General features: G+C 40.5%; 1 protein-coding gene across 1 annotated transcript in view; it reads right to left on the bottom strand.

Moving 5' to 3' along the window:
- Positions 1 to 12,400, bottom strand: part of pard3aa (par-3 family cell polarity regulator alpha, a) — a 281,009-nt gene that overhangs the window by 108,589 nt on the left and 160,020 nt on the right. Inside the window, exon 17 of the mRNA XM_068747703.1 lies at positions 3,804 to 3,952. Within this exon, the coding sequence (XP_068603804.1) occupies positions 3,804 to 3,952 (149 nt within the window). The remainder of the gene's footprint in view (positions 1 to 3,803; positions 3,953 to 12,400) is intronic.

The raw sequence follows: 12,400 nt of genomic DNA, 5'->3' as shown, positions 1-12,400 counted from the left end.
CAGGAACAGGAGCCAATAGTATAATTAGAACAGCTAAAACTATGCTCCCTGGCTATTATTCACCATGGGCCCTTCCATGTAAAGATCTGTGTACAGACAGGGGCTCCATTACACATAATTTATTCAGCGAGCCGGGGCTTTAAGCAGAGCAGTAAAAGGGTGATTATGTTCAAAATATCCTCGGAGGTGGATGAGGGAAGGGGTGCGTCCAGGTATCCCAGTGAAAGCGAGGCAGGGTCGGCTGGGCTCCTATGTCTCTGCCAGGCTTGGATCATTAGCCCAGCAGAGGACGTCCTACATACGTTTAGCATGTGCCAAAAGGGAACGATCATTACAACGTGCTAATGTCTCAATCAGGGCTCTGGATAATGTCCGGGGATCATGTGTTTTATCCACCAACTAAAACTTGATTTGCATACCTGCATACCTGGTTTCTCTCCCCATGTCAGTTGCTATTTTGTTGGCCAAGCTATTAATAGAGAGAAGCTGGAAACTCTCATGTTAAGTCTGGTAGGGCACCAGATTAGCGAGGTGACTGGGCTGCAACAAAAACGCACAATTATGGTGAGCTTCAAGTCTCTCTGATTCATCACAACCGGCCAATTAGTGACTAGGCTGCATAATACTCTGATTATTATTTTTAGCACCTTTCATAAATGAACTGTCATATAAATCTAATGTGGTGTGAAATATGAAATCGCACATACTTTCAAATACCCCTGAACACGACAGACAAAAGGCAAGTTCAGTGACTCTGTGCCTCTTAGTAGCAAAAAAATAAAAAATACCCCTTGTGACGCGAACATCAGCTCATTCTGTGCTAATCCATTGGAATGAATGCATTCAAAGAAAAAAAAAATTGCCCGAGTATGATGGATCAATCAATGCGAGCTGAAGAGGCCAACTGGCAGAGAATATCTCTGTATTGCAAATGCCACTCCACTTCCTCCTCCACTGCTGGTTTAATGAGTGTTTTCTTCAGTCATTTTGCACTGCAGAACGAGCACAATGGCACAGGTTCTCACATCACTTGCCAAGTCTCTAGTCAGCACCATGAAACTCATGCTCACCAATGGGGAAACCCGCCTTTGATTATGCTTCCATTACATTAAACAGCTCTGTCGTTCGCATGCACCTCAAGGTGCCGAGATCTCACAAGCAAATAGTGATTGGCTATTGGAACAGCCAGATTATTAATCAGAATACTTTAATAATCCCATAGGGAAATTATATCAGCAATATTAATATTGTATTATATAATATTATTTTTAGCATTATATTAATGCTGTGTATTAAGACGGTCCATGTATAGCTGCATAGGTTTTTTTTATATATTTTTTAATAAATGGTATAGTTAATCTCATCCCCTCCTGCTGAAAAGTACAAAAACGTGTTCATGGCTAGTGCTTTCTACACCATTTACGGAGCACATCGAAAGCAGAAAAAGAATCTGAAAATCAGGGCAGCGAGCAAATAGTTTCTGAGAAGTGATGTAAGTGGAACAGATAGAACACTCCACGTAAGGGCCCGTCAATCATGAGTTTACAAGGCAAAGTGGCTTGAATGTGCTAATATATTACTGCCAGCCGGGGCACCTCACATCTTTTTCTTCTCTGTTCTTGCCTTCACTCAATCTCATTCCCCATCTAAATTTGATTGAACAGTGGGATGTCTGACCAGTTTAGTATAGTTCGACAAATGATGGGGGGCCCGATGCCATGAAATCCATCTGCGAACCTGGAACTAGATTAAAAATAGGGAGGAAAATTCACAGTGACAGAATAAGATGAGAGTTTGTAGGGAATAGGCTTGTTGAGCATGTTAACATTCAATCAGGTTGGTTTTGAAAGTAGAGAGCAGCTTCATTAAGGCATTAATGGAATTACAGGTGAGGTCTATTGATTTTCCTACTGTTAAATAGTTTTTTTTTTTACAGTGCCAATGTTAATGGTTAGGGATGAATGCTGGTACTGTGATTGCTAGCTGATTGAATTTTCAAACTCTAATATATGCTACCTACATACATTATACCCATTGGCCATGTCTATTGTTGGCTCTGATTTAAGAACTAAAGTTATCAACATGCTTTAGTAGCATGTGTCTTTAAAATTAATCCAACACGACAGATTATTGTCACTTTCATTTTGAACACCGATTATGTAGCTGGCTTTCCAAGTATTGACAGGAACATTTCTCCTCTGGAAGCATGTTCGTTATTATATTACAATAGTTAATTTAATACATGGGAGGAACAAGTTATTCGTTTTCCTGTCTCACGTTAATTTTGTAATATTCTCAGATATATAGTGAAAACGATCGTAATCTTTCAAAAAAATGTATTCTCCATGGAAAGTAAAGGAAGGAAAACAAATATTTTAAATTTGACATTAAAGCAGATTATTTTCTCAGGACCCACATTCATATATAAACGCTACTTCGAAAGAATTACAAAGCAGCTCTAATTAAAATTATGGAATCCCAATGACGACAACACCGGCAAGAACTTATCACAGATCCCTGCCAATTCTATTCACTTCCTGTCCTCCTGTTCTTAGTTATAGACAATTATATTTTTATTTGATGGAATAAAGTCTTAATGGCCGGCTAAGTGCTCAGGAAATGTGCGGTGTCCAAAGGCCAACTATTACCCTCACCCTGAACCGTCTTTCTATAGAGTCTTGAGACTAGACAAAAAAAAAAGAAAGTAGAAGTAGAAGAAAAGAAGAACACTAACCCTAACCCCAAACAGCTCAGTGCAGCCGCCCAGACCTGAGCTTCTCTGTGGGAGAATCAAAGATTCCTGCAGGTCTGTGGGCTTGATGAGGGCTCGGCTCTGTTATATGCAATGTTTGGTAAGCGACCCAATATAAGACAGTGTCTACTTCAGTGGAAGAGGCTCTGAATTCTCAACAGTGGAGTTCATGACAGTTTCTTCACTTGAAACGGTGAGTTTGAGCTTGTGCGTGAAGGTGCACAAATACATGCCTCCCCAAGACAATCATTAAAGCAGCCATTGTGCTACGCCTTTGTGTACTCGTACCCATGGTCCACTGGACACATCGCCATGGAGGATGGAGGCCAAGGGACAACAAGCTGTGACTGAAAGGACTCTGCGTGTGGGATGGGGGGGGGGGGGATTATGCATTCACTGAGACAGACTGCATGATGCAATGGCTTTGACAAAAATGTTCTTCCTTTGTGTTTAAAAACAAAACAAAAACAATTGTATTCAGGTAACATTCTGGAAAGAACCCCACATGAATGGTTTCGAAAAGCACAGTTGGAGTATGAATGTCAGAGCAGTAGATGGTGACAATCGTACCCTTTCAACGTCAATCCCAAAAACATTAGAATGGCTCCTGTGTGAAAGGCCCCTTTACTCCTTAAGGAGTTGAAGGTTAGATTGGGATCCAGCCCACCAGCTTTTTTTTTTTTTTGGAATGTGCAACAAGACAAAATGCTAATTTTTGCTGCAAACAAATCCACAGTTTAGCTGGACTTGAATGTTAAAAGCTTTAACGCTGTCATCTCACTGTGCAGACCAACTTTCTCATTCAAATACAATTCTCTACACTTTCGACAAACGTAGTTGACAAATCACATCCCACGTTTCCGGTGCATTCACTTTTGGTTTTTCCACTCCAAATATGGTGAATGGAAGTGTTTGGGACATTTGGAAAAGAAGCTCAAATGTTTCCTTCCACACACTCACAAAGTTACACAGACAGACGATTTATTGTGACCAAGCTGTATGTTTTTAAGAGGCGGGAGGAAGCAGTGTGTTGAACAACGCCAGTATTTACCCAGATCCATGCTCTTGGACTTGCGTGACGTGACGATGTTGAGTTGAGAAGCGTTCTCAAACTGTTTGGTTCGTTTCTCTGACATACTTTGGCGGCCAAAACCCTCCCTCTGGAACGAACCATCAGGGTCCGCATCTGGACTGAGCGAGCTAGAGGGAATGGAGAGAGGAAGAGAGGGAGAGACATGGACAGACAACTATTAGCATGCTACCATGAGAAGGCGAATCCTAGGGACATTCAGCGCCACAGGCTTGACTCATAGCATTTCTGGAATGTTTTTTTCTACAACTAACACTGTGAGCTCAATATTTTGTACGCTCACACATTTGGGTATTTGGTAGCTTGAAAAGGTTTGATGCACGCTGCTTTCATTGTTTAAATACATTTTTAAGTACACATTTGTGTGTAATTTAGAATTATTAAATGTATCTGAGATTCTGCTGAATTGAAGAAAAAAAAATACATATAATTAATGTGAGGCTTCGCTCAGGTATTTTACTTATTTGTATTTGCATTGAATGCTCTTGTGAAATTAAAGTTCAATCGTAACCTTAATGAGTGTGCAGTTCAAACTGAATGTTATTATAAGCATTAACATGTGTGGGTTTGTTTTACACCTCTGAAAAACATTCTGAAACACTTTAATGTATTTTTAGTTAATTTATTTATTAATAGATGGATTAATCGATTACTTAAATAATCGATAGCTGCAGCCCTAGTTTCAATCATTAATTTCAATTACTATCCTAATCAAGGACACCTCCACCTTTGGGATTAGGACAAACTACGGCTAAGCTAAGGTTTTTGAAACCACAGTAAGGTGAGGCTGCCCCTGGGTCGCCCCCACTTCCTGTGTGTCTGGAGCAGTGGCAGAGCCCAGCCCATTATGGTGTGCTCCCTTTGAGATCCTGTATCTCTGTCTGGATCTTAATTGAAAATCAGAGTGGATTGAGAAAAAGTGTGTGTGTGTGTGTGTGTGTGTGTGTGTGTGTGTGTGTGTGTGGTAGTGGGTGGGGGGGTATTTGCATACAGAAGAGCACATTTACAATTAAGGTGAAAATATTTCACCATTTGAGTGGAGATAGAAGCAAGGCGCAGTACTACTGATGGGGGTCAAATAAATGTTTAATGCATGAGAGGGCGGCGTCACCGTTTCTTTTGTTCTGTTGACGATCATACTTTATGACCATTTAACGGTGATTATATTTTAAAAGTCCAGAAATCCTGAATTCAGTGCAATTTACATCAGACATTTCACCAGATGATATGCTCACTCCTGTGAATACGAATGCAAATCCTTTGTCCTGACTTCATGATCATATTTGAAAGCAGAACAGTGGGGGAAGAAGCATAATTTGGTCGATGCATTTTAAAGGATGTGCACCATCGAGCACCCTTGAATATTTGCAGCAGCTGCAGACCCGATGAAACTTGTTTGCATGTAAACAATTCACATTTGTGTTGCCAAGGCCATCTAACAAAAGAAGCAGTTCAAGTGTCACAGAGGGGCCGGCACCAACATGCCAATTTGCTGTCGACCATACCTGACAATCCTAACTAAAATGGGGGGGGCACCTCACAGAACTGACTCCAGCTGACACAGGAAGACAGGGGGGCGGGGGTGGGGGGGTAGCAGGAAGAGAAGAATGGCAGCACAGATGTATAATTCATTTATTCATCATCCTTTACTATTCTCCTCTCATCATTCCAAGCCTACAAAAGCCAGCATGCGGTGTCTTTTTTTTTTGTCTCTGCAAATGTCATCTGTCAGAGCATCAGTGAAGACAGTGCATGAGAGACGGGACATGTTTTCAGACTGAATTTAGATTTCCTACACTCTTGCTGGTATGGCATTTTTCAGGGTCAAACAAACTAAAATACAATATAGACAATGTAAGCCAGCAGGTGGATCATGCACAGCCCTGTCACACGGGTATAGAGAGCTGTCAGTGTGTGGCTGAGAATTATGTGGGCAGTGAGGACTGTTCATTTAAAATTAAAAACTTGTATTAAAACTTGCAAAGAATCTACAAGAAAATTGTGATCAGGAAATATTGTTGAGAAGATTAGAATACAATCTGTATTTATGTGGAATGACTTATGAAATAAAATTAAAGCTGTAATTGGGAAATATTGTTTATAAGGTTTGAAGATAATATGTGTACGTGTGTATAAATGTATGTCTAGAATGTTTAAGTATATATCTATGTGTATGTATATGTATGGATATACTACATATAAATATTGGCTAATTTCATAAAGAATTAGATTTCGATAAAACAATTGATGTCTACTGACATAGTTCTGAGGAGGAGAAGTAAACATTTGTTTTTGTTTTTTTTATGTTATTGTAAGAAAAGGGGGCAGTTACAAATAAGCATTTTGCTTCAATCTACCCCCTTTCAGTTCATCAGGTTTTAAAAGCCTTTGAACTATTTTCCTTTGTCTCTGTCTCATTGAAAAGTGAACCGGAATAAAATGCATTCATTCATATCTGAATCGGCAGCTTTTACCTTGTGCACTCACAGTGCAGTACAACATGTATGCCATTATTGCCTAGAAATTTCTACCTGTGAACCTTTGTCACAGGTAGCATATGTTTTAATTGGAGTTAGATATAATTAGTTTACTTTTTAGTAAAGGGAAATCTACTCCAAAAAAATGCACAGCTACCACAGTGCATTACTAGAAACCCCACACTCAGTCACAGAGCTCATATTCTTTTCAGCTCACTATTAATTGCCCCATAGGATTTCTTGTTGTAATTAGATACTGCTTTGAAAGTCTCTTTGCTTTGACCCAGATGTGGGAGGAAAAAAAGCCGAAGGAGAGAACCTTAACTGTTTGAGGAGACCCATACTGTACATGGATGACTTTTTCACTTTGGTCACATCCCCAATGAAATATGCATGGAGAAGATGGAAATTAAAAATAGCTTAGAAATAGCTAAAGACCAGTTTGATCATCTGCAATCCAATTTCTTCCTCAGACCATCCACCTCGCCCGGCCTCAGGCCGATCTTTGATAGTGGTCTCAATCCATTTGGATAATACATTTTCCCCTCATCTGTTTCTTTAAGGTGTGTTTAAAAACAATCTCAATAATTCTGAGCAGATGCTTTCCTTCCTGTTAGAAGTCCTCCCATCATCTAAAATTAACCAGCGCTCAGGACTGCTCACAGGCATATCGGCAGCTTTCACTTGCATTTTATATAACCGTGTTCCTGTCTCCTTCTCCCTCGCAGGAAGTTAAATGTGTCGACTGCACATCAGCCTTGTTGCTAAGTGGTAGCACGCAAAATCCTGGAGACTAAGGCCATTATTTTACTTATTTTTCTTCTGTTTCCCAACATCATAGCTTTTAACCTTCATTTGCTTTCATTGACAATTCCCCAGTTCCAATACCAATGAACTTAATCTCTAACGGCAGACGCAGGTAGTGTGCAGCTATTTAACGAGACGACTCAAGCATCAGACACACGAGCATTTCCAAAATGCCAAATAAAACACACCGTAAACACTCCTATAAAAGCAACATGATTAGAAGGACAAACTTTAATCCCATTACCAAGAGAACACCTCAGAAGCCTAATCCCAATCATCCATCTGTTGTTTTGATGCATTTCCTACAGCTACTTTAAAATAGTTTCAACAGCCAAATGCAGAAATGATTAGTCACAATTAACAACTCTCTTTAATCTTTTTCTTTTTTTTTTTACATTGCAGTCATTAAAACCTTTTAATAAAAAAGACTTTCAATACTTTCCTCAATTACTAAAATTCTACCAGTTGGGGGTAAAATCTTTGTTAAAGTCCGTAAAGCAAAAGTGATGACTAACATTTGTCTGAATTACTTCTTTTTTTTTGTCTTTGTATTTTAATGTTGGCTTGAATTGCTTGATTTAATTTGACAAAATTGACTGCAACTATTCTGATTTGGTTCAAGTCTTATTTCCAATACTGGGAGCACTTTGTCTCCGTTGGTAACTGTGTGAGCTCATGGATGTGATCTGTGTTGTCCCACAAGGATCTATTTTCGGACTGCTCCTGTTCAAGACATACATCATTCCATCATCACACTGAATAAACCCCTAAAGGAGCCTATCAAAATCATTCAGATGGCAGTAAAATATACATCCCATTTCAGAGACTAAATTCGCCTCTACGAATCTCTGTCTTGACAAAAAAAGACAAATATGTGCCTGAGGGATCAAAATGTGTTCCAGCTAACTGGAGACAAAACACAGATAACTTGTCCTTGGAGCACCAAAATAAAAACACGTACAACGTCTCAACGCCAAAACTCAAATAGCATCTGTGTACTACCGTCTAAAACACTGGAGGAATAATTTCCATGCAGGTCAAATAAAAACCTTTTAACCCCTTCATCCCAGGACTATTTTCATGAACTCAGGCAACATTCAGAACGACCTGACAGACCCAAAGAAACACAACCACATTACGAAAAATCTTTTCTTACTGTGGAATTATGTTATTTTTGTGTCTCTTAAATTGGTTTAGATTTGGCGATAAACCTTTGACCTTTGCTGTATTTTTTTTTTTACTGTGCTCTGCTTTGTCACTTCAGAATGAAGGAAGAAAGAAGCTTCCCTCTTCTTAGAGAAGTTCTGGTTATTCTAATCAAGTAGCATGGGGTTATATGCATTCGATGCCTCAGAGAGGGGGGGTAACAGGTTGAGAAGGACAGCCCTCAGACATTTTTGAAGCGGTCGATTGAGCTGACCAAATGGGGACGAGGCCAAACCGAATAACTTGCTGCAGTCATCCATAAATGAATATAGCCCAGTGGTTCAGATAAAAAAAAAAGGTCACCTTTAATTGTTGAGCATGAATTTGTAAAATGGAATAAATGTCTCAGATTGTCACTTTAATTTCACTCACTTAATTGTAGCGATAAAACGTTTGACTTTGAACTGCATTAAAACAGAATTGAAATGGCTGATTCAGTGCTAAAACTGAGGAGCAGCTGCACCTGCGATTTGCTACAATCTCCATCTAATTGTGATGAAGTTGCAGGGAGAGACAGAGGGGGAAAGAACAAGAGCAATTAAGAGCTCCTTTGTCCGTCGGCTGACTCCTGCGCGGACCTCTTCATTCATCCCCAGGCTGGCGTGCGGCTGCTCTAATTGAGTTTAGATGCACTGGCCTCTCCACTCGACTGAATAGGAAAACTGACAAGGACCAGGCAAAGGGGATGCTTAGTGTGTGACGAGCACATGTGTGAGGGCAGGTCACATCCACATGGCTCATGCTGAGATTCACCTGCGCCCCTGTCACAATGAGGCAGCGTAGAACACACACACGGTAATGACCTCAGGTATAACATGCTTGTAGAACCAGCTCACCGCCAAGTCAAGGTAAATATTCATAAAGTCAGAGGTTGATATTAGCATTTATGGGAAAAAAAGTAATTAATGAAAGTGTGTCTGGGTTGTTTGCATTCGAATGTGAAGTTAAACTGAAACCTTGATAGGAAAACGTCTCTTCTTAATCACGCATTTTTGATTCTTAGTTACATTCCTGATGATCGAGACTATTAGGGAGTCAAATGAAGTAGCTGGTCTGACCGAAATGTTGGCTTAGAAGTTTGTTTGTTCGTGTCTGTGCGGACCTTTTCCACTTTATATGTTAATCTGTGAAATTGTTTACCAGCCGTTGTGTTTGAACACTCGTGAGACTGTGTGTGTGTGTGTGTGTGTGTGTGTGTGTGTGTGTGTGTGTGTGTTTGAGTTATGAGCTATGTTCCATCACTGCTGGTTGACGTTCTATGTCACAGCTGCCTGGGGAATTACGTTTCCACCTGTCACACCCCACAAAGACAATGAAGGACAGAGAGAGAGAGGGAGAGAGAGAGAGGGTTCTGAGGTAACTCTATACAAAGGTTTGCATACTTATTCAAATTGATTTGATTCATTTATTGAAATTATTTATAGGAAAGTAGTTCCGTTGGGCTTTAACCAATATCAATAATCTAATAGTTGCCACAGAAAAGCTGGAAGCAGCTAGTTCCTCTGAGAGAGTTCGTGGTTCCCAGAGATATTGCGTAATGCTTCCTAAACTTCAGACTGATGAATATGCTGCAAATATACACCCCCCGGCAATTATTCTGCACTGCTGTGTCAACTCAGAATACCCGATACTCCCCGATACTCTCTCCTCCCGTACTTGTATAAGTTAGAGAACTCTATGTTCATGACTGACACAAATGCAGAGCTGCTGCCTTGCTGTATTTCTTGGGCAGTTCTTAAGATTCACACCTGTGCTTATCTCCGTTAGAAGGCTAACTTTTGCCATTAGCCTTAATTTCCATGGTTGTCCCTGCTCCTTCCAGCTGCTCATCTAGTATCCAAGCATCTCTAGGATTACTGATGCTGCTGTATCAGCTGATTGGTCTCAGTGATGTTGGGGGTTAGGGATACTTAGCAGTGCTGTGTTTACATCCTCCAGCAGAGATCATGATGGTGCTTTGTTTCTCAGCAGGACGTAGCTGAGTTCCCCTTGATGATCTTCTATCTCAGGTCAGCTGCTCTCCCTATCTGCTCTGTCCTTGGGGCTTGTTACCCAATCTCAATGTTTGGGGGTGATGAAACCGCCCCCCAACTCGACCTCGCATCCTGACTCCCCTTTGATGTAGCATTTTTGTATCTTGGATGAGGCACATTATGTATATGAAGTTATGAACCCATTCAGAGAGAACCGGCTCTGTAACTGCACTTTATCAAGTCCTAGGATGAAAACTAAGTGCAACCAGGAAGCATTCCTTTTGTTTCTCGGATCAGTTTACTTGTATGAGAAGGTGAAGTTACCAGACATACATTTGTTTTTGTTTTTGACACCGTTCCACTATTCATTCCTGAGAGAAAAGCCCTTCGTCGTCGTATTTAACCAGATTATCCTGCAAAGGCATTGGATGAGCTGGTGCTTGCTATTTGTTGGACTGTAAATCATACAGATGTGGTCCTTCCTGTTTGGCTTTGGATTAAATTTGACGTGAGAGGAGGCAGGAGGATTAATGTAACGTGTCAGGACTCAATGATAGAGCGAGCTCAGTGCAGATATGCACAATAATAATTCACCGTCTTCAGTTATCTGGTGAAATCCTGACAGAGGACGGCTGGTTTCTGTCTCCTTCCTGTATCGCATTCACACAACCTTTACCTCAAGACAACCCAAGCTCAACCAGTGCAATCAGGAGATGACATCTGTCTCGATTTACTGTAAACGCTCTCAGAATCTGGAACGGTGTCGAATCAAAAGTTAGACGATCACTCCCACTATGCTGCTGATAAGCCAGACCTGAAGTATAAATAATAATACTCATAAAACTCTCTGTAATACAGCAGCAACAAATAAAATATTGGATATCTGTGCTTTATCATTTTAACAGAGATCTAAAGTATGTGGCCACAGTGTTTACAGCCTGTGTTATGTTCATTCCCAGCTCATAAATCTAATGTGGAACAACAAAGGTTCAAAACAACACCTATACCGCATTAGATAAAGCAGAAAATGTTTCTATCGATGAACATCCCTACATTCTAGAATGTTATAATACATCTACAGATGGAGCAGCATGTGTTCTAAAGGGTAGAGAACAATGAGCACATTGATAGAACACACCATCTTTAGATATTGTCAAGGGATATCAAGCAAAACTAGGCGGATTCCTGTCATGAGTGACACGGGATTCTTGCCTAAACAGACATTTTTGCTGATGGGCTACGTTGTAAAAACAGCGGCACGCGGGAAACCGTTCACCAGAAACCTGCTGAGGGTAGAAGTGAAACGGAGGGGAAGCTGGAGGCAGATGGGAACACATTTACTATGTTTCAATAAAAACAGGAAGAGGGAAGCAAGCCGATTAAAAAACAACAGGGAGGGTCCTTTTAATTTGCTTTTGTTTTACATAAGATGTTATTTAGTTCATAATAAGTACAACCAGATGACTAAATTAGCCTTTGATTACTCCGATATTAATGCAATGAAGTAAAGCAACTGGCTCACTATTCCCTGCGTACAAATCATATATAAAGGAAATAAAAGAAAATAAAAGAGGAAAGGAAAAAGGTGGTTTTTACGCTACTAAATGAAATGGTCTGAATTACAATCGAGTTAGTCAACTCACTCTGAGTTTTGTGTATGCACTGAAGGTGTAGAGCTGTGGCCTTGGCAAGGCAGCCCAGTGGGAAAGGGAGGCTGAATAATACTGAAGGCTAAAGAGGTGACATTTTCACAGGGCTGCACAATACATATTCAATGTATGTACAGAGCCCTGGTTGCACTGTTAATTAAAAAGTAACACTTCCAATGCAGTGGAGTCTGACTGTAGCACATCACCTGCTGGTTCAGTGCACCTGTTAGCGTGGTGTGTGTGTGTGTGTGTGTGTGTGTGTGTGAGAGAGAGAGAGAGAGAGAGAGAGAGAGAGAGACTTTGAGGACATGAATTATTCACAATAACCCAAGGCAGTAGTATACTACTCACTTCCGTCTTGTGCACACACACACACACACACCATGCACGTGAGTGCTGTGTATGTACGTTTGTGTGCAAATGGAGTGTGTGTGTGTGTGTGTGTG

The sequence above is a fragment of the Brachionichthys hirsutus genome, chromosome 14 (genome assembly GCF_040956055.1).
Source record: "Brachionichthys hirsutus isolate HB-005 chromosome 14, CSIRO-AGI_Bhir_v1, whole genome shotgun sequence".
NCBI lineage: Eukaryota > Metazoa > Chordata > Actinopteri > Lophiiformes > Brachionichthyidae > Brachionichthys > Brachionichthys hirsutus.
Note: the sequence above shows the minus strand (reverse complement) of the source record. Positions and strands in the feature narration are given on the sequence as shown.